The 25,787-nt window shown below is 42.8% G+C and overlaps 1 protein-coding gene across 4 annotated transcripts in view; it reads left to right on the top strand.

Annotated features, from left to right (window-relative positions):
* The first annotated feature begins 1,564 nt into the window (after positions 1-1,564).
* ROCK1 (Rho associated coiled-coil containing protein kinase 1) overlaps positions 1,565-25,787 on the top strand; it is a 148,123-nt gene continuing 123,900 nt past the window's right edge. Inside the window, exon 1 of one of the 4 annotated variants that reach the window (XR_016441390.1) lies at positions 1,565-1,828. Coding sequence is in view for 3 of the 4 variants with exons in the window: in XM_090039774.1 (XP_089895900.1) it covers positions 1,736-1,828 (93 nt within the window). In the remaining variant the exon portion in view is untranslated. The remainder of the gene's footprint in view (positions 1,829-25,787) is intronic. The other 3 variants (XM_090039774.1, XM_090039776.1, XM_090039775.1) reach the window with 3 other exon arrangements.

The raw sequence follows: 25,787 nt of genomic DNA, 5'->3' as shown, positions 1-25,787 counted from the left end.
AACCTAAACTTCCCTTGCTGCAACTTAAGACTGTTGCTCTTTGTTCTGTCATCTGCCACCACTGGGAACAGTCTAGCTCCATCCTCTTTTGAACCACCCTTCAGGTAGTTGAAGGCTGCTGTTAAATCTCCCCTCAATCTCTCTTCTCTAGACTAAGTTCAGTTTCCTCAGCCTCTTCATCATAAGTCAAGTCCCTCAGCCCCCCACTATGTTTGTCACACTCCGCTGGACTCTCTCCAATTTGTTCACACTTTTTTTGTAGCAGGGGGCCCAAAACTGGACACAGTACTCCAGTTATGGCCTCACCAGTGCTGAATAGAAGGGCATAATCACTTCCTGTGACCTACTGGCAACACTTCTGCCAATGCCAATCCATAATTGTATGCCATTAGCTTTCTTCACAACAAGGGGTCACTCTTGGCTTATATTCAGTTTACTGCCCCCTGTAACCTCCAGGTAACTTTCCGAAGAGCTGCTGTCTGCCCAACCTGTACTGGTGCATTGGATTGTTCCATCCTAGGTGCAGGACTTTGTACTGGTCATTACTGAACCTCATGAGATTTCTTTTGGGCCAGTCCTGCAATGGTCCTCAACTTTCTAGACCCAGAAGATGCATGGTTCTAGCTTTCACTTATTTTGAGTGCGAATAGAGTAATTTTTCTATTGCAAAGAAGTCAGAAAGACAGCAACAGGGCAGAATGCTTTTGACAGGCTGGATACCTACTGCAAACCTGTGGGTTTCCCGCGTGAGCTACCAGGTCTAACAAAGTAGGGAAGCTCAGGGAGTCCCTGCACCTTGACGGGCAGTCCCTGCTGGCAGCACCGCCACATCCTTCGTAAGGTGCCATCACATCAGCCTCTTTCACGGCGAACTGCCCGGGCAGCGGTGGCAACGCGGAACAAGCCTCCGAGCCCGCATCGGCTCGCGCCCCGCCCCGCGTTAGCGGCTCCGCCCCCGGGCGGGCATTGCTAATCCTTCCGCCCCGCCCCTAGCGCCGTTCCACCGCCGCTAATTGGCCCGCAGAACTTGCTCTGGCACCGGCTGCTGAGAGGCCCGGGCTACCGCGGGTGCTGGGGGAGAGAAAACGACGCAGGAAGCGCACGTGCATGCGCCGCCCTGGTGGCGGCCCGCGCCCCAACGCGCGCGTTCCTTACTTCTGTTAGCCGGTTGCGCATGCGCGCCGCGCTCCACACAGGCACACGCGCACCCCTTCTCTCCCTTCTCCCCCGTTACTCGCCCACGCATGCGCGCTGCGCTGCGGCCCCTGGTCTGTTCAAACAGGAAGGCGGACATATTTGCGCCCGAACCTCCCTTGCCCGCGCCGCCCGGACCTGCCGTTGCCGCCGCGCCCGGCTCTTCCTGCTCGCTCCGCTGCGGCGGCGGACGCGGCTGAGCAGCCCGCGGGGCCAGGCCGAGCCGAGCCGGGCCGGGCCGGACCATGGCGGCGGCGCGCTGAGGGAGCGGCAGCGGCGGAGGATGCAGCCGGCGCTGCACTGAAGCCGCTCGCAGGGAAGCAGCCGCGGAAGGGGGCGCGGGCCGGGGCGGGGCGCGGGGGCATGGACACGGCGGGGCGCGGCAGGCCGGGCGCCAGGCAGGGAGCCCGCGGGGCGCCTGTCGCCGCCTAGGCGGCCCCTCCCAGGCAGCGCCGTGTGCGAGGCCGCCGCCACCCGCGGGCGCCCGCGGCGGCGGGGAAGCCTGGCCGCGGCCCCGGGCGGCCCGAGCCCGCCGGAAAACATGTCGACGGGGGAAGGCTTCGAGCCCCGCTTGGAGAAGATCGATGCGATGCTAAGGAGCCCCCGCTCCGAGGTCAACGTGGACTGTCTGCTGGTGAGTCCCCGCTTAGCCATCCATCCTTAATTCGTAAATAGGGGTTGGGGGGCAGGCCCGCGTGGCTCGCCCCAAATCCTGCCCCGAGTCTCGGGGGAGAGCCCCCCCTCTCCCCACATCGGATGGGACAGAGCTGCAGCCAGGAAGGCTCTGAGCGGCGTGGCCTGGGGCGGGGCTCCCTTCATTCACAGGTGGGGGGATGTGAGTTGTGAGCCGTTTCTCTCAGCCCGGGCTTGGCCCACCTGAGAGGCTGGTTGGCGGGCTGCTGGCTTCTGCTGGGCTTAGCTCTGCTTCCATCCAGCAGCAGAGGAGAGGAGCTGCTCTAGCTTGTTGTAGCCCTGCTGATAGCCTGTGGCAGTGTGCTGTCCTTGTAGCTGCACCGTCCTTCGCATGTGGTCAGTGGCAGGTGGGGGGGGTGGAGAAGTTCTGTCTGTCTAATTATAATTTCAGAGGAGCTGACAGATTGTTGGCTTCACCTTGTGACGCTGCTTCCAATACTGTGGTTCATCTCTTGCTCTGTGGTGTCAAGCCGTGCACCTGTATTTGCCCCTCCTTGTTATGGACTCGACATGATGTCTTGTACTTCCTGTTGAGCTTACTGCTCCCTCACAGGATCCTGAGGTTGTAATGAGCTTTGCTGTCTGGTAGGTCAAAACATGTCCCTTGCTGAACTGTAGGGCTTAAGATGTGTGAGGGTTGGTGCTGTTCTGTTTTGTCTTTAAGACATCAGCCCTCTGAAGGAGGGAGGATCCGTGGATGGCTTTCAGGTTGTGGTAATAAGATGTCTGTGGTTTGTCTTTTTTTTTTGTTTTGTTCTGGGTTTTTTTAAACCTCTTAATAAGTAACATCCTGCAATTTACAGAAGTACTACTGTTATGTAATCATATCAGATGTCATACATGGAGGTAGGGTAAGAATGGTTAGACATGCTAAGCTGATGCTGTTCTGTAATGTACAGAAATGTACAGCTAAATGGTGTGAAATGTACACCTAAATTTCACCACTAGGTTTCACCCCCCTCCTCACCCCACCAGTTGAAGTGTGGTGTGGTAGTCCTTGTTCCTAACATGCCTAGGCAATTATACGAATATGGTGGGGAACCTGGCTACAAACATGGCTTCAGTCTGTGGTTTGGACAGGGCCTCATCTACATGTTTATCTGCTGCTTAGAGTCTACAGTCATATTGTTAGCTAGGCTGGAGGATGGTTGTTGGTACCACATTCCCTGACATGCTTCTACTAACCTGTAGAAAGATCTTACACATGGTTTTGGCCCAGACCTTTGCCTGACTCATTACTACGGCTTTACAGGGTACAATGTAGCCATTAAAGTCATGGTGAGCATCCAGTTTTAGTGGTATCTCCTTTTGGCAAGAGATAATTGCTTTGTTTCTTATCTTTGACTAGTTATTCATTTAAAAGAAACAGTTAAAAACTACTATGTCTTGATTAAAATGAGAGATGACTTTTGTGCATCCTTGGTGATGTTCTTGCTGACTGGATTTTGTTTTCAACTCTTGTATCTTTAGCTCATAACTCTAAAAGGTGTTAGAATTGATTATTTATTAGAGGTTTTGTGCTTTTTTTGAGCTCAAGAACGTAATATGTTGCTTATAAAAAAAAAAAAATACGCTTCACGTATTCTTTCATTGACAAGAGCTCATTTAGAGCTATAGAATAGCATAATTAATTTACTTTCTGTAGAAAAACAATGTTTTCTGTCTTTGTTTTTTGTTTTTTTTAATAGCATGTGAAGATGGCTAAATTGTATCAATCTCAAGTTTCTAACTTTTTAAACAATTTGCTTTAAAGAAGCTCAGAAATGGTTTCACAGGACAGGTGTACACAACTGTAGTTCTGGTGCCCCTTCCTTGGTTCTGATAAAAGTCATTACAAATATCTGGGCTGTTTTTGCTTCTACGTATTAAGTTCATAATTTTACAAAGTGTTTTTTTTATTGAAGGAATGAATGCTTTTTGTGTTCTTGGCTTCTTTCACTACTTATAGCACAAGGCAGTGGTTCTCTCAACCTTTTTAGGCTCTGGGCACCCCTCAGGAAATTACAATTCTTAGTTTTCACTTTTAGTTTTCTACCTACAGGAAAAAATAATAGTGCAGTTTCTCTGTTGCAAAGAACTCAAAAAGACCACAACTGTGTATTTCTATCTGAAATATCTAGGTTTATCTTGTGAATCATGTTTATACAACCAGAGCCAACCTGAGCAGAGTGCTGGGCCCAGGGCAAATCAGCCCATGTGCCCTGGACCTGAAGAAGCTGCTTCTGCCATTGGGAGGTGGGGGGTAGCAAGCAGCTGGACACAAAGCCAACTGTGTGGGTACAGAGTCACCGTGGCTGCTTCACCCAGCTCTGCAGAGCCCCCCTGAGCAGCCCTGTACACTCCTAACAGTACTTACACTGTGTGACACCATGTGTATTGTCCTGGAAAGGATCTCGGGGCATTCTGGTTGAGAATCGGTTAGCTGATACCTGGTTTAAGGTATCAGATGAATGCAAGTTTCAGCTGTAATATGTAAATATATTGTCCAAATATCCTAAATACACAAAATTATTTTCTATTTACATAGTTTAAAATTAATTATAACCTTCTCCCTCCCCCCCCCTTTTTTTTATGAGGTACAATGCACAACTTTTCATATTGGTGTGAAGAAAAACACTCTCGGGGTAATCTTTTTCTTATAATGAAAAATGAGCTTATTTTCATTCCCCTTCTACCCTGTTGCCTGCCCATTTATTCCTTTTCTTGCACTCTTGTTTCTCCCTTAAATTTAACTCTTGATGTAGCATTGTACTATTAAGGTTTGTTTGCATTTATTTAGTTCTGGTTCTGGACACTGGCTCTCATGCTGTTTCACATTTTTCTAGCATCAGAAGCAGGGTAGGGGATTACCCAGGTGAATAACATACCAAGAAAGGATTTATGATTTTATAGTTGTGGGCTTCTCATAGCTTGGGGATATCTACACGATACCAAAAAAGTCCATCTCTAACAGACTAAGCTTATGTGTTGTCTTGTGACTCTAGCATCTGAGCAAAATGATTCACACGTGTTGGACTCATGGGCGTGATTCTTGCAATTCATATTTGACACAGAAGACACTTGTCTGGGACAGCTTCACAACCAGTTTAAAGTGTAGCAGTATGTCTCTTTAGTAACCTAGATTTCTGAAGTCACCACTTGATGCTTTGTACTGGTTTGTAAGTGAAGAGAGGTAGTGACAAAAGAAAAGAGGAAAAAGGAAAAATGTACTGCAGGATAGAAATATTGTAGTAGCCAGGGAGAAGAACAAAGTGAACTCATGGAAAAGAGATAAGACATGAGAAAATGGAGCAAGAATAAGAGATTCAGGTCTTTGGTTATTATAGGCTTCAATTAACTTTTATATTATCAGTGTAGGATTTCTACCACCCTCAGTTTAGCTGTGACCTTTGAAGTGATGGCCAGAATGTCTTCAGTGTCTAGCCAAGTGAGAACCTTGTTGGTAACTTTATACAGGTGATATGTTAACTCTTCAGTCAAAATATTAAACCCTAGAGTCTTTATGTAATGTTGAAAGATCAAGTAAAATGATGAAAGGTGTGTCAGATAGCTAGTGAAACACTTTAGGGTGTGGATTAATAAGATGCTGGTGCACACCTTGTGTTAAATAGGGCCCAAAGGCAAAATAGGAAATTTGCTATTAATGCAAGCCCCGTAGTGCTTCATTAATAACAGAGCAGTTTTTTGCCTTGGTTTTTTTAACCTATTCAGTGAATAACCTTTCACTACACAAAAGAGTGAAAAGAGACTTAGAAAAGAGTTAATAAGAACAAAAGTTCTAAATTTTGGGATATCTGTTTTAAAACTGCAAAAAAACCCTCTTGGGCAGAGTGTGTGTGTGTGCACACCCGCACATGCCTTTCACTTGATCCAGAATTAACTTAAACAAAGGCTTGGTAAAATTCCATTTGGCTGGGTTTTCAAGTTATCTGAGCACAAAGTCATTTTTCACGCTTTAAATATTGTTTAGACGCTTGGATAACTCAAATAGCTTAATTTAAAAACTTCAAGCTCTCCATAATCCTAATCCTAAAAGATGACAAGTGCCTCTTAACTTGTTAAGAAATTTGGCTTGGAAATAATTGACAGCAGTACAGGCCATGTATGTGACTAGTTTTACCTAGTTTGCATAGAGGTATTGGACTGCTCCAAAAATGTATTATTACAGTGCTTGATTTATGTAGTGTTTCCCTAGTTCCTGATGACCTGGATGTTCTGGTCTTTAAGGAGAGGCAGTAAATTTCCTATATTAAGTAAAAGTCTACTGTAACATTCTAGGTTGATTCACTCTGTTACTTGCTAAAATGTTTGTGATGTGTTGCAGTTAACTTGGGGGAGTGGGGAAGATTCTAACTCCATTTTTTAGGAGACTTAACAACAAGAACACTTTTTTCAATAGTTCCCTCTTTGAAAGTCTTTTCTGTATCTAATATTCCTCTGTCAAAACAATTCTATATGGCAGCAAAATTTTTTTTTAAACTGGTTTAAAAATTCACTTGATGATTAAACACTTCTGGTATTTGGAAAGTTCCATTTTTCTCTATGCTTAAAGAAAATAATTGAGAATATCTTACTAGTCAGGTTCAGAAACCAATTTTAAATAGGCTAGTGAAAAGTGTAGGGGAAATGCCAGGTACGGGGAAAATCTAAATCGGTGGTTGTCCACCTTTTTTAGATTCAAGACACCTTTGGAGGAATCCCTTGGGAAATGCCAGCTCTTGGTTTTCACTTTTTTTTTTCCTTGATTGCAGAAAAATAATAGAGCAGTTCTTCTGTTGCAAACAACTCCAAGACCACAACTATGAGTTTCTATTTGAAGTCTTTGGGTTTATCTTGTGAATCGTGTTTTCAAACCTAACAGTGCTAACATTGTGTTGCACCCCACAATACAAAATTTGAGAGAGGATCTCAAAGCACCCCAGGGTGCTGTGGCACCCTGGTTGAGAATTGGTGATCTAGAATAATAATGCACATGGCTCCTTGTCTAAAGTTGGTAACTTCTTTGGTAATTCCAGGTTGCCAAAGAATTTAAAGGGGAGACTTATGGCTGACTTGGAAACCCACTCCACTTTTCTAAGGTACAAATGTGAATGTTATCCACCGGTTTACAGTGTCTTCTAAAAATGGATAATATTATTTACAACTTTGGTTGGCATAATTAAGCCAGAAAGGTTCAGTACTTTGGTCTGGAGATGCTGTGGCTTAGTGGGTTGAGGTACTGGCTATGGAACCTTGCAGTATAGGTTTCTAGCTTCCATCTGATTGTTTTAATTTTGTGAAGTGTTTTTAATGTTCAGCAATTGTGGGGAGTGAAGGTAGAATTGATGCTTAGGTACTTTGGCTGAGTTGTCAAAATGCCAGCATCTTTAAATGTATGCTGCACTTGGTAATTTTGAGCAGAAGCTTCTAGATTCCCGTTGCTCATTTAATTTAAAACTTGTCGGATGCAATGAATTTTGTTTAGCTAGAAGGGGCTTTGTATAGGGTTTTTTTCCCCCCTAGTATTGAAGAATCAGACTACTAATTGTTGCTAAAAGATGACAGTGACCAATTAAGAACAAAACTCAAATCCTTTAAAGGCAAAGAAGCAAATGCTCAAGTTTGTCATACAGCTTGTGCTATTCATGAAAATAAGTATGCATAGTTCATTATTATTTAATGATAACACAACCATATTTATTTCTCCCTGTAATCTTAACATATAAATGCAGCTATTTTGGAAAAGAAATATGTTTTTTAAATTCTACAGTATGCATAATTCTGAGATTATGATTTCTATCTCCAGATTTAGGAGGAATGCAGGGAAATACTGTTGCTTTTACCAGAACTATCATTTCAGTCCCATATTAAAATATACAAAATGGTCTTGATATATTTTCCTCCCTCCTAGAATATTATAAGAAGTGTGCTTGGGGTTAAGATGTAGATCCTTATCTTTCATGCTGTGGTATTTGTGAGGAGTGTCTGTATTGAGATTTTTTTGAGATTCTCCCCTTTGGATATTTGATACTATTGACATTTTCTTCCCTGAATTAAAAGAAAAAAACAACCCCCCTCCCCCCCCCCACATAGGAATAGAAATATACTGAAATGGCATAGTTCCTTATTTTGGTTTAAAACTAGGGTATGTCAGGGTATCACAGGGTGTCTTCATCTGCTCAGTTGCAGAAGCTTCATGAAGCCAGACAGCTCGTGAAACAACATGGGCAGAAATGCCAGGAGCGTGCAGGCACCACCCAGTTATGGCTCATTTAAAACAAATGTAAATAGATTCATTTTCTTGTTCTTTCCATACTTTGCTTAAATCAACAGCCTGATAAAGAACGCTTAAACTAAAGCTGAAACATGATCTTACTGAATCAGGGACAGAAGTGCTTTGATGAGCTAGCCCCCCTGTAACATTCCAGGGTCTTGAGAATCATCTATGCTCTCATTTAGTTTGCAGTTTTGTGGTCTTTTCTGGGTTCTTTATTGCTAGAGGATATTTAAATAACCGTGGCACCAAAAAAGTCCATCTCTAACTGGACAAGTTTACGTGCTGCCTTGTAACACTGACGTCTGAGCAAAATGATTCATGTGTGTAGGACTCATGAGCATAATTCTTGTAATTAGTATTTAACATTGTCTGGGACAGTCTCACAACCAGTTCAAAAGGCAGCAGTATACCTGCATTGGAACAGTGATTGCCACTTCAAGGTTTTTACTGGTTTCTAAGTGAATTCAGAATACAGTTCAAAGTCTGTCCTGACATTTAGAATCCTTCATGGGATTGGTCCCAGCCAAGTAAGAGTGTGCCACTCCCTCCACAACTATGCAGGAAAAATGAAACTGCCATGCTGTAAGGGTTGTCTTTTTACACTTACACACAGACACACACACTCAAGGTTTTACTTCTAAAGCTTTTACATGCTTGATTCCTTTGTTCAAAATGTGACCTTTCTGACTTTCTAACCTGTGAAGGGAAAATGGGGGTGACTGCTTATTCAGGAATAGTTCAGTGCTGTGATACTACTATAAAGATATGGGCAACATAAATACTTCTGGGTGTGGGCAGATAAAATAATTAAATTGATTGAGAAGTTGGAAGTGGAACTCTGCCATGGTGTGACTGTATTTGCTTTAGTAGCTTCATCTGTCTGCTATATTGTAGAGTAAGTGGTTAGGTAAACTGTAGTAATTTACCCCATTTCATTCAGAGGTGAATCTCTGGAGTTTAGTTTCACTTGCTGCAAAAGAGTTGGGTAAAACAGAATGGATCATCTGACATGCTGTTATGAAAAGCAAATTTCCCACCATCTTCCACTTGAAAATGGCATAATTGTTTATCTGTCTGCATCATCAAAAAGCTGATTGCACAGAAAGTCTAAGGTTTAATTCTTGAGTATGGATTAGAATTAATAAAACAATTCAAATTCAACACACAAAAAAAGACATTTAACTATTAAATGTGTAACCTGGGTGGTACTCCAAGAGGTACCCCTCTCCAACTGAAGGGATCAGAGCAGGGGCACAAGCACTGTGGGAGGTGTAAGGATTCTCCTCCCCTGTAGAGCAGCGCCAGACCACCAATGGGGACTTATGTTCCCAGTATTAAAAGGTATATGCTTAACGGGCATATACAGAGGGTATAGTGGACACTACAATGACGCAAGGGGGTAGGATTCAAAGGTTAGACACAATCATTGACAAAAAACAGGGTTAACAAAATATAAAACACAAACAGCAGAACAAACAATACGGGTTGGTGAAATATAAAAAAGGCACAAAATGTTAAATGACAATAAATATAGGGCCTTGGTACCTGGAGGGGGAGAAAACACAAGACGACTTAATTCTTGTTAGCTCATTCACCCCACAGCACCTCAGCTGGGCCTTGAACCCAGGTCTCCCATGTGGTAGGCAGGAACACTGCTGCACAGCCACCGCTAATGTTATTACATCAGCTTGGTGGGGGTCTTGACTTTCCTGGAGCCCTGGCCTCATATTGAGCTGCCTCTGATTGGAGGAGCTGGGAACCTCTCAGCTCGCTGCTCAGATCCTTGCTGGAGCAGAGGGGAGCCTCTCCTGGCTGCAGCCTCTCCCAGGGGATCCTGGAGCCTAGCGGGGAGTCTCTCCTGCTAGCTGCACACTGCATTGCTTAGGGTCCCACTGCTGCCTGCACTCTTTCAGGCTCTTCTGGGGCACTGCTTCTACCCTGCTAGTTCAGCTGTTGCCAGCTCTGTGAAGCTCTTTCCTTGTTGTCCCTCTCTGGTCTCTCCTGAGTCAGCCCATGCTGCCTCTTTTATTGCCCTCCAGGTGACCCAAGGGGCAGTCAGGGGACACGAGGGGTGAGTCTCTGGGGCCTGATTGGTGCGGAAAGGGAATCCCAAGTCCTCCAATCATCTTTTACCCCTTCAAAACCCCTGGGCCAAATCATTACCAGATTGGTGAGGAAAGGGAATCCCAAGTCTTCCAATCATCTTTTGCCCTTTCAAAACCCCTGGGCTAGGTCACTGCCAGCTAGCCTGTCATGAATGTGTATGGTTTTGTTTGCTTGGTTTTTTGGGGGGGGTGGGGGGTGGGGTGGTTTCATGACCAAATCACTGTATCCTGGCTGTAGTGCATCATGACAAAAATATTTCTAGAGCTTATATTTTCTTAATGGTGCTAGAATGCCTAGTTATTTTATAATGGGCACTTGTATGTATTTGCAACATAAGGGCTGAACTAGAATTTACTCCACAGCTGACATGACCTACTCTAGAATTTTTAGGTGATGGAAGGTTTCTGCAGTGAGACCCACGCAGTATTTGAAATTCAGACAGGCAGTCCTTGCAACTGCCTTAGCATTAATTTCGGTAAATATATTCAAGAAATATTCTTCCTTTGGTTATGTATCAAGGCTTAATCCTTTATTCTAACATTCTCATGGTAGATTAATTATGTCTGTTTTATTCATATGTGCTAGATAGCTATACAACAATCTGTATTCAGGTTCATCAGCTTCTACTTATTGGGTGTAAAAATTTTTTCTCGTTGAAGTCTTTTTTTTATATTTTAGTGCCTAGGGAAGTGTGTGAGGGGGTGTGTGTCTTGTTTTGGGTGTCCCATTTAACAGATGCTTCCACAGTCTTATATTTAAAGAGATTATACTAAGCTTAGAACTTAACATGCACATTTTCCATCAAAATCAGGTTTCATTTTCAGCAGACTTTATTTAAAAAAGCAGCTTATTTCACAATACAAAAAGGCTTTTAAATTGGATTTCTTTTAATAAACTTTGTTACCTTTTTACCATATCACATTATTCCTTTCACAGCTTCCATAGTTTGTGCTCTTCATGAAAACTCCTGCTACTGATGGCAGTTTTTTCATAAACCATTAAGCAGGGACAAGCTGACAAGATTTTAATCTGTCTCTTGGCTGCTAAGGGTTCTGAATAGTTAGGGGCCTGGTGTATTTAGCTTGTCACCTGCCTTTGCATTTTTAAGCAATTTGCGTCTGTCCCAAGAAGGTGGCAGTCAACAGCATATTGGGAGTGCGTGGGTATATTGGGTATTCTATTGCTTGTGCCTTGATAACAGCAAGACTAGTGAAGAAATACCATTCTAAAAGGCAGCAGAACAAAACCTGAGCTTTTAGAAAGGTATGGGTGGGGTGTGTTACTCTGGTTATTTAAAAATTTCCTTCAAGAAAGGTGATGTTCTTAAAAATTGTTAAAGAGGGAAATAGATGTGCTGTGAGCTTCTAAGAGAGCTTTTAGCAGAACCTGTGAATGTTATTGGATTTGATCTTGCTTGATGTATTTTAATAATAAAAACTACTAGTTGGGCAGAGAGGGGGGTTTTTTTGGTTTTTTTGTTTGTTTGTTTTTTTGATGAATTGCTTTGCTTTGCTGACATTTTAGCAAAGGTGGGATTGATGCCCAAGAGGTTCCAGGGAGGCTGAAGGAAACAAACATGACAATGGTTGGGGCAACCTGCACAAGCAGGTTGGCTTTTAACAGAATGATTATAAACAGGATGGTTTTTAATAATAAAAAAAAAATACATGTTGTGGGGAGGGGCTTGTAATACTTCATTGTGCTGAGAGAAATGAGGCTAAACTTAAAATCAGGGTGGGGGTGGGGAAGACAGAAGAATTGTGTGCCTGACTTCAGTCTTGTTCAGGTCCATTTATAATCATGAGCCATTCTTCTATGACAGTTTAGGTATGTGCAGCACTCCATTGCATATACCAGTGGGTGCAGTACTGGTAACAGTGGTATTCAAAAAAAGCACTTGTGCCTTCCCTTCCTTTCCTGCCTCCTGCCGCCGCCCCCCCCCCCCCACTCACACACACACACCTTCTCATTGCTAATGTTTAAGGTTAGGTGGTTCTTTTGTAGATTTTTTGTTTTCTTAGATTTCTTAGGTAAGAAACCTTTTAATTTCTTAGTTTAGATTAATTAGGACTTGTTTCTGTTCACCACATCCAAAACGGTAAAAGGCTTGGCTTGAATTGGTGGTGCCTGTTTGGTCCAGCACTCATGAGATTGGATGCTGCTCACACGAGATGCTTCGTGTGCTTTGAAAAGGATCACATTCTTAAAGATTCTCAGTTTGAAGCATACCTAACCAGTAGCTTTCAAAGAATAACCACATAAGACTACACATTCTCTTTGCAGAATGTTCTTAATGCTTCCTTTGGGCTCTTTCTTTAAGTCACCTATATTGAAAAAAGCTTACTAATTGTACCAGTTATCCTATGAAAAGATTTAATATTGTTTCATAGAACATGCATTTCATATCTTCTGACATGGAGGGAAAGAAGTTTTCTGCATCTTGATGCATTATATAATGTATCTTGTTATATTATCACTTGTGAGAGAAAATGGTTAGATTTACTGAAGCACTTCAAAGGGCAAAGGAACTTTGTTATTAATGCCTTATGAGTGAAATTTTGAGCTTATTGTGATTTGTTATGGACTCAACACCAAGAGTCATTTGTAAGCTATTCTTTTAAGCAACCAGACTTAGTTTGAATAGGAAGTAAGTGAACTAAATCTGCAGAAGAACTTACCTTCAAGGTGATGTGTTATTCAGTAGTGAAACAGATTAACTATACAGGAGAAACGTGAAATCAACTGAAAATGTCTTATGTGTTTGCTATTTTCAAAGGAGGATGATCTGAGGGTCTATAGTCAGGTACCTTAAGCAGTTTTCATTCCTCTTTCTGTGTCTCATCTAACTTTCTTGTTTAAAGGCATCTTTTTTTTACCAACAACATCATCTTGCAGCCACAACGGAGAAGGCTCTGAAATGTGTGGAAGCTTCTATCCAAGCCTCTTATTCCTCTTCCCACCTTGGAATTCCATCAATCTGTTCAGGATACTAGATGCATTTTAAACTGTCTTTCATTTTAATACTTTGTCCATAACTTCTAATTATTTTTGGGACCCCTTTTCAGTAGAAACAGAAGTCATTAAGCATGTGTTAAGGGAATTCAGATCTAAAGCTTTGCATTTATAGCTTGTTGGTAATGAAGAGATTCTATAGATTTAACCCTGGTCAAGGTCTGGAAGTCAACCTTTACAAGGAACTTTTATTCAATATGTAGATGCTAATGTCTATCATATCACAATACCTTTCTACCTATATTGCTTGGAACGATGTGTACTACTTCATCTCTATCACTTGGACTAGCAAGTACCTTTACTTTCTGATTGTATGAAACCTTTTCCATATGAAAGACTTTAATTTGACTTATGTAATACATTGCCCCTTAGTGTGTTTAAAGTATATACTCTCATGAGAGTAAGCCCATGATAAAATAAAAAAAAGACGACATCCACGTTTACATATAATTTTTTTGGAACAATGTGTTTTTTGTTTTTTGTTTTAATTTAAAGACTGTAGTGACTGAAAAGTACAGTAAGCCTGGGTAAGATATTCTAATGGTAAATTACACTTGATGTTTTATAAAAAGTACCTGTTGTATAATTTGCATTTTCCCTAGTTTCAGCTTTTTAGCCATTGACTCTTGTCAAACTTTTCTCTTTTTGAAGTGCTCTTTCCTACCAAACTTTTCTTGCATTGGTCCCTTTAAATTATTCAAAATGGCCACTTACCTGTCTCCTCCATTGTTGATCTCTTGCCATAAACTTTGTTTTAGAAAGCTGGTTCTTGTGGCTCTAACTTATTAGCCTCTTCCTTTCAATTGTAGACACCACAGCTGGGTGCAGTATTGGAGGAGCAGTTGCATGAGCATTAATATAGTAATTAAAATGAATACTTCCTTCTTTAATATTCCCCTCTTCGGATATTCAAGAATCACATTTCGCCTGGGATCACAACAGCTCACTGAGAGCTCATATTCAAATGATTGTCCCCCCAACTCCAGGCTCTTTCCTTTCTGTTTTGAAAGTTTGGTTACCATTTCTTGTTCTTAGATGTGTGGTTGTATTAGCAAGTATATTTCTTTATAACAGCACACTAGACTACTGATCAATTTTAACTGGACTGGAGTCGAGAGCTAATTGTTGCAGGACCTTACAACAAATTTTGAGGCATTTTAACATTTTGAAATCAATCACCTAATCAGTGTTCAGTGTATTTCGTGCAAGCTCTGACTTTTTTATTTTTCCAGTTTATTGTGGTGTCTAATGCTTAGTTGATATGATGTGGTATAACTGTGCTGCTCTGAAAGGGGAAGCTACCTGCTTAAAGGAATGGCAAAACCACTCAAAGGCTTTGGGGAGAAGAAGTTAAAAAAAATCTCCGTAGGATATTTTTTAAGATCACTTGAAGCTAGTGATTAAAAAATGTAAGTTCCTCCCACTCTTTAAAATATTCAGCTCCTCCCGCTTACAAGGCAGCATATTTGAATTAGAGAGGTCCTCAAACACTGTCTGGGATTGGATTTGCTTTAATTTTAGTACAAGTCTTGCATAAATTTTCTTTCATGCAGTGCATTATTTGAATCCTTAATTGTGCATGATTGACTGAAGACACTTTTAGGACCTTGTCTTACTCATAGGCCTGCTTCATTCAGGCCAGATACAATGCCAGATACTTGCATTATGACTGAGGCTCTTTGTATTGCACAAGATATTTAACTTTAGGCACACAAAACAAACTTGAAAAGCTGTAACAGGGGTGCTTGCAGATGTTAAAAAACAAAACAAAACAAAAATGTGCTTTACTGAAAGAAGCAGTGCATTACTTGGACTCGGGTCTGCAGTGCTTGTATAGATCAGGTGCTTCAGTGGGGCTTTTCAACATTTTTAGCTAAAGCTGATTCAGTTGGCTAGTAGATAAAAGTGCCAAACCCTCTCCCCCCATTGAAGTCTCTGATCTATACAGACATTGGGTGAGCTGAGTTATGTGCTGCGTCTTTGGGGCATTGCTGGGCTTGGCTCAGGAGCATGCTGAGTTTAAAGTAAAGCAGCACTCTGCTTTACTTTTTTGTTTTTTTACATTTGCAAGCAGCTAGTTATCCCTCCTATCTGGGCAAGACTTCCCTGAGGCATATTGGTATGGAGGGTCGCCTGTACCCAAACTTGAAATAAACTGTATAGTTTTGCTGGTGTGTTTTATTGCTGTGTTTATTTTTGTCAGTTTTAAAGGGTGTTTTCCATTTGCCTCCAATCTGTCAGTGATATTTGCAATTAACTAGTTCATTTTTGGAACAAGTTCAGTTCCTCTAATGTCTTGGCTCCTCATCTGAAAAGGTCCAAGTATATGCACCTAAATAGGTGAGTACAATCTTTGGGGGAAAAATTGCCATTTTATGTGTTTTTATTTTTGTTAGGTTTGATTTTTTTTATTATTTATTTATTTATTTATTTTTTGTAGCCAAATAAGCTACAAGACTTTTTGTTTAAGGTAGCTTCCAAAATGTATCCCTTGTTTAAAGCCAAACATAAGCTCCATTTATAGCATGTAGCTGGATAATTTTGAAGAATCCTACAGAAAAAATGGGTAAGAATTCATTCCAACTGAGTTACTCCTTCCAGTCCATGTCTGTACTTCTGGTATAAAGGTTTCTTCATTTTAATACAAGTACACATTTTTATCTTAATCATTTGTTTGGGAATTAGAATTTTACCAACATTTTAGAGTGGCAAACAGTGCAGGTCCTCCTTCAGCCCAAAGGGATTTTAAGACTGCAAGCTTGCATTATGCCTAAAGAGAACCAATTACTTAAGTAAATTATATTTTTAGTAAAGGGCAATTGAAGAAGTCAAGGGTGCACAGGAACAATTCAGTTCCAGAGTTTGTGTAATGCTTTAAGAACAGGAATAGGACTTATCCTATTGCAACTGTTACTCTGAAAATATTCAGGTGACGTATCATTTTTTTAGGGATCTACCCAAGTCAAAGTGGCTGCTGGCAGACTGTAAGACCATTTTTCTGGCAGACTGCAAGCCTAACAGTGGGCAGACAATGGTGGGCCCCTGCCATGCCTGTGGCTAATGGGCCCTAGTGGTCCTGCCCTTCACCACTGATGGGATCAGGGCTGTCTGCCATAGAGCCCCACACCTTGCTGCTGATTGGCTGTCAGTCCTGGCCCTGCCCCTTCCCACCAGTTGACAAGGGGTGGGGCCATATGATGGCTTACCCTCACAGCCAATCAGTAGTGAGGAGCAGGGCAGCAGTCATCTTGCCATATTGGCACACCATCCTCTCTCTCCCCTTTTCCTGTGGGCTGTGTGGCCAGGCCACACTGGTCACAAGGACTGCTGGATCCCCAGATGGAACCAGGATTTTTTTTCAGTGAGTCTGATCCCCGCCCCTCCAGGGAAGACCCTGTATTTTTTTTGTGGAGCCGGCTCAAAATCGGTTTCTGTAAAAATTGCAAAATTGCAATTTTCTTGGTATGTCCCTAATCATTTTGTGCCATCTGCAGTAGTGTCACTAGGAGTGAGAGAGGGGCATCTGTCCCATGTGCCAAGTTAGGGGCTCCAGAATCGCGCTTCACCCCAATGGAGTCCACACTCCAGCATTATTGCTATGTTGGGAACTCCAGAACAGTTCCTGGCTGCTGCTGGTTTAAGAACAACAGAGCTAGGGTGGGCAGAGCATGTGTGGCAGCCTCTCAGCTGGGACCATTTAGAATTGTTTAATTGAGGAATCATTTATTAGGCTGCTTGCTGTTTTCCTTTTAGACTTTGGGTACTAGTCCACTTCTCTGCTTCTCTCTACCTCCTTTCTCCCTTCCCTCCTGTCTGTCCTGCTGTCTTCTAATTCCAGCTGGGACATTAGGCAGTTTTCTTTCCCCCACCCACACCACTTCCCTGACTGGTAAGCTAACCTGGTCATCACTGCACTGTACTTAATGGTTAAATGATTAATCATTTAACCTTTCACTGCCTAGTACTTTGCATCTTATTCATTGTATGTACAATATTATCTGTCTTTATATGTGAACTAGTGTTCTAAGAAGATTGTGATGATGTTATATTTTTCTGCCTATGAAGTTAGATACAATAACATCCCCTCAGTTCAAATGTGGTACTTTCCTGTGCTCTTGATAGTGATTTAAAGATGAAACAAAATCCCCAAAACCAAACCCAGCCATATTGTTGCCTGAGAGGTTTAGATAAACCCGTAGGAAATGTTGTTTTCTATTTTTGTCTGACACACACATTGTTGGCAAACCTTGCATAGGAGATGCGTGGAAGTAGGGATTTAATTAAGTTTGAATGGGAGACCTTATTTCTGATGAGGCTTAAGTTGTTTGGAATGGGAATCTTTTTATATTTTGTTTTTAAAGTAGACATTTGTAATTACCGCCATATGTACCATACACAATTCTGAGTAACTTAGTCACTACTGTTTTGGTGGTAACAAGGTGTGTGGGGGTAGGTGAAGTTTTGTAATAATCTTACTTTCTCAATTGTGCTATGTACTCTTCAGTCATTTAAGTGAAAACAGTTTACTGTTATCTTGAAAAATAGTGGCTAGCAACCACTTAAGAACATACGTCATGTTTTCATAGTTTTGTGTTACTATGGGCACAGCTGGACAATACTATTCCTTTACTATTTCAGAAAGACGCCAGAAAATTCACATTTAGAGCCTCGTGCATGTGTGTATGTATGAACTGTCAAATGCCTTATAGCTGTGGCAATTGGATTTTATATATCGGTGTATTTGATTTTAGTGTTACTTCTGCAATTAGTTTAAATGGTGATATAAATGCTGTTTATCAATATTATGATGATGCAGGCCTTTGAAAATCTGCCCTGCTGGTGGCCAAATTGTGGCACTCACGTTGCAGGTGACCATGAGCAGCCTGTGTGTGTGTGTGTGTGTGTGTGTGTGTGTGTGTGTGTGTGTGTGGAGGGGTGGGAGGGTTACTTGATTGCTAAGGGGGGGGACAGGCAACACTGCAAGGAATGGGGTAGGAAGCAGAGGGCAAAGCAGGAGACTGAGCGGAGGGGCACAGATCCCCAGGCTAGACAGAGGAAGGGGACTGGAGTGTCCCTTGGGGAAGGTGCAGGGTTACTTTGTGGCATGCCTGCCAAAAAGGCTGGCCCCCACTGCTGTACCCTGTAAGTACGTAGAATTTATTGTTGTTTGTAACCATTTCACACAAATTAATGGAATTTTATTTCCAGCCTTTGGCAGTCTTTGCTCTATGTTGATTTTTTTTTTTTTAAATATTATTGATACAAAACCTGTGGACTAAGGTTTAAATTGGAATTTGAAAATCAGGCCTGCTGAAAGCATGTTTACAATAAAAGAATAAAAGCAAATGTAAAAAGGTCATCTTTGGCTGTGGAGAAACCCTTTTTTTGTAATCGGCAAAAGGAACAAGTCTGCCTTTTTATATGCATATACTCAAAAAGTACATAAGCTTTGCTGTGTTTTAGTATATAGATTTGCATAATGGTATATGGATTTTATGGTTTAACCATGTTAAGCTCTTGTTTAGTTGCATATTTCAAATATCTGCCTGACTTGTGATTGCTTGCAGTGCAGTGTTGTTGTGGAAATATAGCTAGACCTCTGACAGGAAGTTGTGCAATCACATGAGCATCTCAAATTAGGCACTCTTTGCTTTTACTCATATTTATTCTGTTTTTGCTGGGCAGATTGTTTTGGCTACGTATGACAACAACAAAATAGTCTTCTTATATGCTGTAAGAAATTAAAATAATAGACAAAACCTCAGGTATAACTGGTCTTAATTAGTATAATTCATAACTACCTTAACGTTAGTGTGTTATCTTAATTTTTATCTTTATTTCAGCACCGAAAAGGATATTTTGGAGGGCAGTATGCAATTCAGGGATGTAAGGGTGCTTGTACTTGGTTCCATAGCTAACAATGGCTTAGTCTTTTTATTAGGGTTTGGTCAGTAAAAGTATTAAACTTAATGATGAGAGTCTTTTACATGGTTCATAAATTTTACTGCACAATTTCAGGTGTGTGTGTGTATTTTAATGGTGACTTAAGGGGTGGGAATTGGGCTTCTGCTTCTCTGCTTTATGAGATGAAGCATGCTTGAATAGTTACTCATAGTGGAGACTTTACACTCCCCAAAAATTCAGAATTTAAGGCCAGAAGAGGGCTACTTCTCAACTGGTCAGACTGCTTGCATAACAGAGCATAGGATTTCAACAGATTTAAGACTCTTCTAGAAATTGACTTTTATTAGTAAATGTTTAGGATTGGGAATCCAGAAAAAAGATGACAAAGCTGATATGGAAATACAGATCGCCCGAGTGAGGGACTAACAATAGAGGGATGGGGGTGAGGAGGGGAGCGCAACTAGGTTACAGGAGATAGTGTTAGCCATCTAAGCCCAGGGGCAGGGGAAGGGGAGGGAAGGGGTTTGTGACACTGAGAGGGAAAGGAGATAGATCCACACAAACCTGTTACAATGGTCCGCAGTGGTGGAGGAAGTGGTTTGGAGGAAGTGTCTCAGTCCATTAGTCTCATCGCAGGGGTCCTCTTCGGGTGGAGCGGGGTTGTCCATGGTCGAAGAATCCTCTGAGTGAGGTGAAGGGGGGGCGATTCAGGCAGTGCCTTCTGGCTCCAGTCCAGCGGCAGCTCATCTGGTTGGGTCGGAGTATTGGCGGTGGCCTGTGATGTGTTCCACGTAGATGTCGCGGGACCAACGGATGGTGTTGGACACCACGAGGCAGCGCATCAGCTTGGCATAGCAGCGGGAGACGCGGCAGGAGCACAGGACGCTTTTGTTGTTGGGGTCCCAGGCTCTGAGTGTTCCCACATTGAGCACGTCGACTGTCACGTCATAGCTGCGGCCCCTCAGTGTCAGCCAGGGGGGCATATTTTTCCCGCTTGTGAGCCTGGGCATCAGTGAAGGCTTGGCGTCAGTTCTTGAAGGGGATGGTGACGTCCACGATCTTGACCTTCTTGGCCTCTTCATTGGTGATGACGATGTTGGGTCGCAGCTGGCTCTTGCAGCCTGGGATGGTGCGGTTCACAGAGATCTCCCCCGCCGCGGCTGGGATGGGCCTCACCAGGCGGTCCTGGATAGCATTGTGGTGGAGCTGCCAGGCTCTGGTGTGCAGCTTGCAGCTGCACAGCATGTAGGTGAGGTCTCTGCCACATAGCCGCACTGTTGGCACTGCTTGTCCTGGTGGCTGAAGCACACGGCCCCATTCAGAGGCAGATAGTTGAGGCGGGCGTGGTGGAGGATGCGCCAGTCCATGAAGCATGTGAAGCTCCTGCTGGGCATGAAGTGGTTGCTAGCGTCCCACTTTGAGGTGACATCAAAGACCTTGCCCTGGTCGGGTTTGGCCCTCAGGTCACCGGCGTACTTGTTTCAGACGGCGTCCTTCTGGAACCTTTCCAGAAAGGTCCTTGTGCGGGGCTTCATGGTGATGCAGTCGGCGTGCGGGGCTGGTCGCAGGGAGACTCCCAGCGCCTGGTGCTCCTTGGTCCAGGTCCAGGCATAGCTGATGCGGTTCCTGAGGCGGCGTATGGCGTTGCGGGCTCGGCTCTGCAGCGAGGCAAAGTCCCCACTGTCTCAGCCGAACTCGCCCTCCAGTGAGCCGCTGAGGAAGGTGGCCAAGTCTTGCCCGGTCGGCTGCCTCGTGATCCTCTTGCAGGCGGTCTCCTCAAGGGTGCTGGTGGTGATGGTACTTACTATCGTGTCCGGGCAGGTCAGGAGGCTGAAGGCGTGGGTGGCCACCGTGATGTCGCAGAGGTCTGCCATGTGGGGGACGTTGGCACCTCCCTGCTGGTAGGGGATGTGCAGGACCTCATTGCTGGCCTGCAGTGGCAGGTGCAGCCACTTCTTGAGCAGCTGCCAGATCTTGATGTCTGCCTTCTTGAGGGGGGTCTTAGGGACTGCCGAGCCTCTCAGGATGAATGCGACGCGGGGGATGAGGAAGGTGTTCACCATGTCTCTCTTCTGCGAGGGGGCCAGCAAGGATGAGTCCAGCTTGTGGGCGTCCTGCACGATCCCGGTGATGGTCTCCTCTGGCGTCTGTCTGGCCTGGTGGCTGGTGGGCATCCCCAGGTGGCAGTAGGTCTCACCGTCGCGCAGGTGCCTCATTGACTGGCCCTGGATTGTGAGGGTGGAGTCCAGGGCGCGGCTCTTCTGCCTGCCGTTGATGTGCAGGGAGGTGCATCGATGGCAGGCAGAAGAGCCGTGTCCTGGACTCCACCTTTATGATCCAGGGCCAGGTAGTGAGGCACCTTCATGACAGCGAGGCCAGTTGCATCAGAAATCAAACCAACAAGGCTTAGGTGATAAAGAATGTGATTGCTTTAGTTCACCAATTCAGTTTTGGAAAAATGGTCTTAAGGTCTTGTTGCCTTTTCTGAACCATTTACAATTTTTGTGATATTTTTAAAGCATGGACGCATAATTTGCAGTTGGGATTGAGATGACTACTACTACTGGAATACTGTACAGAGTGGTGGTAACACTTCTGTACCTCTGCTTGATATCCTGCTTGTGCATTGAATAGCTGTGAACAGTTGGTTATCACTCAGCCATGACTTCAAGTGACTTCCATGGTACATTACTGAATTACTGTGTCTGTCCAGAGTATCCGATAAGAATAGTAAAAATTGCCTCTGTATTTGGCACTACTACTACAGCTCTTACTGGAATACTGTGTCCTACTGGCATAGGAAACTGGTTAATTTGCTGCTCCATGGGAAATGCAAATAGTAGCAAGTTATCCAGTAGTTTCTAATTATCAGGCATTGGTAAGTGAGTTGTACTGGCGTGGACTTGAATAATAGTGAATTAAACCAAAGAACATGAGTCCTTTTTAAAAGGGACTCAAAGAAAACTCATCTAAACATAAGGTGTAAATCTGTCCTGTCGTCTTCTTGATGTCAGACTAACATGGCTAGCTATGTCTCTTTGAAAATGTAAGTCTGGATAGACTTCGGGAGCTCAGTATTTAATGCTTAAGAAAGGTGGAGTAGGATGTGGGGAACATTTTAATAGCAAAGGGCTTTTCACACTTGAAACAAAAGTTATAATGACAATCAATGTCTGGAAATTGAGGCTAAATCAATTTAAATAAAAATATGGCACTCTTAAGGGAAGGCATGTAATAACTGAAATAGTTGAATAAAGGTAGTAGGGGAGTCTTCATTATTTGAAAATTTCAAAACAGAATTGCAAGCATATTAAAAAGAGATGCTGTAGTTCAGTTTGGAATTAATTTAAGGGAGCCCTGTGATGTGTATTATATAGGCAAACGGAACTGTTTTCTTCTGGCCCTGTAATCAGTTACTTTTCAAAAGAAAAAAAAGACGTGTATACTACATGTTCTTGGGTTAAGAGAGAGAATACGATAATGAATTACTGAAGTTTTTATGGATTCATGTTTCCTTGTTTCTTTCTGTCATCAGGATACTCCAACCTTTTGATTTTGGAATAAATCAATAAGCTTCTCTGCATTTTCTTCACCTTTGAAGATAAATTAACTTGCACATGTTAACCTCTAGTTAGGATTATTGTAACTATTAAGATACAACCAGACTAGTAGATTGTTTGTGTACTTGTGCTGCTTAAGCAATACTGCTACTTAGCTGGTCTATTGGACCTCTTTACTGTCTTACATCTTTTAAAAAAAATAATATAATAGACAAATGTTTTGCATTAGCAGATACTTACCTATTGTTACAACTATGTGGTAACTTTCATTTTGTTCCATTTCCTTTTTGTCCTTTGTATCTGGGTTTTTAAGCTTTATAAACTCTTAAAGACATTGCATGAGTTTTAATGTTTCTGGCAGAGATCCAGGGTGTTACAATATATTATCTTACATGTGACAGTAGGTTGTCTTACAATAATAAGTTACCTTGTATTGCTGCTGAAGACTTCAGTGTTTAAGTGGGCATGATATGGTCCCTTTTTCTGCTTTTCTAAAAGACCAAGTAGCAACTTAACGGACTATAGTTTGGGCATCTTAAATGGCAGTCCTTGCATTCAAATTCAACTTACTGCTTACTTGGCAAGATAGTTGGAAGAAAGGTGCAGCCCATTGTATTGGTATTTTCTTAAATCATTGTCGGTGATCTCTTACAGTCTAAGATGGATCATTTCCATGGGTTGAATAAAGGGTCATCATAAATGAATCCGTTAATGGCTAAGAAGGCCGATACTAGAGCCGCAGACTTTGGTAAACGCCACAGGTGGCGTTTAAAAGGAGGGTCAGACTGCGGATTTCTTGGTCTTGTTTCCTTTCCTTCTGTTTGTCTCTTTTCTTCCTCCAGGGTGAGACCATTTTACTTTGAGGAAAATTTATCTTCTTGTACAAGGTGCCACTCATGTAGCCTTCTTCTAAGCAAGTTTTTACCAATTGGTGGTGTCAAAGCTACACTTCTTAATGTTCATCATGAGGGTGTTCTTGAAATATTTCCTCCATCCCACATGTCCTTTGTCCTTGGCTGAGTTGGTAGTATAGCAGTTGTTTTGGTAAATGTACATCAGGCATGCCCACATAGTACCCTGTCCACTGCAGCTGATGTTGAATAATGAATGCTTTCATACTGGTGGTGTTAGTGTTGGTGAGGACACTGGCATTGTACAACAATCCTTCCAAGGATCTTCCAGAGGTAGCACTGGTGTGATGTTCCAGGCTTTTCTGGTGGTCTCTGTAAGGTCATCCAAGCTTCACAGCTATAGAGAAGAGTTAAGATTACCACAGCCTTATATAGTAGGGGCTATGTTAAGAGTCATGATATCATGGTTATTGAATATGTGATGATTCCATCTTCTGAAGGCAGAGCTGATATATTGGAACCTATACTGGATCTTCTTGTCGACCTTGGTCTTCTTTGAGAGATGGCTGCCAAGATATGCAGGGTGTTCAGCGTTCTCCAGCTCCTGTCCATCAAGGAGGAACTTTGCCAGGAAAGTTGATTGGCCTGAAGTAGGCTGGTGAAGCACCTTTCCCAAACACTGGTATGCTTGAGAGAAGCAGGTAAGGGTTGTTTGTAGGCCCTCTCCCATATGTGCAATGACAGCACAGTCATTGGTGTACTGAAGTTCCACAATCAAGGCCCAAGTAACTTTTTGGTTTCAGCATGGAGGTGGGAGAGATTGAAAAAGTTCCTGTCCATCCTGTACTTGATGCCAATGCCATGTGGCAGTTGGGCATGGATAAATATCTTGATGACTGCAAGAAAGATGGAAAACAGAACTGACAGTCGCACAGCCATGCTTGACACCATTTTGAATGGCAAAGCGCTCTGTAGCTTATAGGATGGAGGCAGTCATTTGGCCATGCAGGAGTATTAGGGTGGTGAGATATTTCCCTGGGCAGCCAAAGTTAAATAAGAGCTTCCATACAGCCTCATGGTTCACAGAGTCTAAGGCTTTGGTCAAATTGATAAAGACCATATCCAGGTCCTTGTGGTGGTGTTGGCATTTTTCCTGGTTTTGTTGGGCCACAAAAATCATGTTAGTGGTGGCTCTCGATGATCTGAAGCTGCACTTGGGAAGGAATTTCTCAGTAAGAGAGAGCATTCAGTTCAGGAGAAATCGAGTAAGGATTTTCCCAGTGCTGGAGAGCCGGGTGATACCTCAGTACTTTCCACAATCAGGCTTATCTACCTTTTTAAAAAATAGTAACAGTATCTACATTTCCTATCGCAGTAGGAATTTTCTCAGTGTTACAGATTTTGAGAAACTGTGTGTGCAGCTTGTTAGTCATAGTTTCCCACCAATTCTGAAGACTTTAGACTGTATGCTGTCAAGGCGGATGCTTAATCTGAAGATGGCAGTACACTCCTCAAAGACAAGTCCATCAAAAACTGCTTGAGGGAGCACTACCAAAAGCTCCTGAACTGAGAATTGATGGTGACTGATGAAACCATTGAATCCATCCCACAGCATTCAGTAAAGGGAAGCACTTGCCAGTCCACCAGCTGGTAAGATAGATGAAGAACAACAAAGTTTCTTATGGGATGGACATCTAAGTAGAACAGTTAACTTTGAGGCATTGTGTATCTTGCATCTGAATGAACAAGTATTTTTTGGTTTTGCCACTTTTCTGGGAGGGTTGGGCATTTTGGGACAGTTATAGGTAAATTACAAAATTACAGATGCACTGTAAGAGTTGCATTTTAATCAGCACCCAGAGTTTGAGCCATCACTACAGAAGATGCTAATTTTCCTTAGACTTTCACCTCTACTGCACCTTTTTAAGGTGAGGAAGCTGCTGTTCTGAGGAGCTGAGCTTTTATTCAGATATGTGACACCATGGAGAGGTTTAAGGCAACTGGTTTTCAGTTAGCTTTCAGATGCTGAATCAGTCTTGCTTTTTTTTTTTCAGTTGGCTTTGCATATTCTTACTTGTGAATTAACACTTCCTGGTTTTGTCCTGCAGAATCATTCAGAGAGCAGTCTGCATTAAGACCCCTTGTTCTTTTGTCCCACCTCCTTTGCTTTCGAATGGTACCAACTGGTAGAATGCCCCAAAGATTCTCTGA

Source organism: Crocodylus siamensis, chromosome 3 (genome assembly GCF_052110815.1).
Source record: "Crocodylus siamensis isolate JL-2025a chromosome 3, ASM5211081v1, whole genome shotgun sequence".
Taxonomy (NCBI): Eukaryota; Metazoa; Chordata; order Crocodylia; family Crocodylidae; genus Crocodylus; species Crocodylus siamensis.
This window is presented reverse-complemented; position numbering and strand designations above follow the sequence as displayed.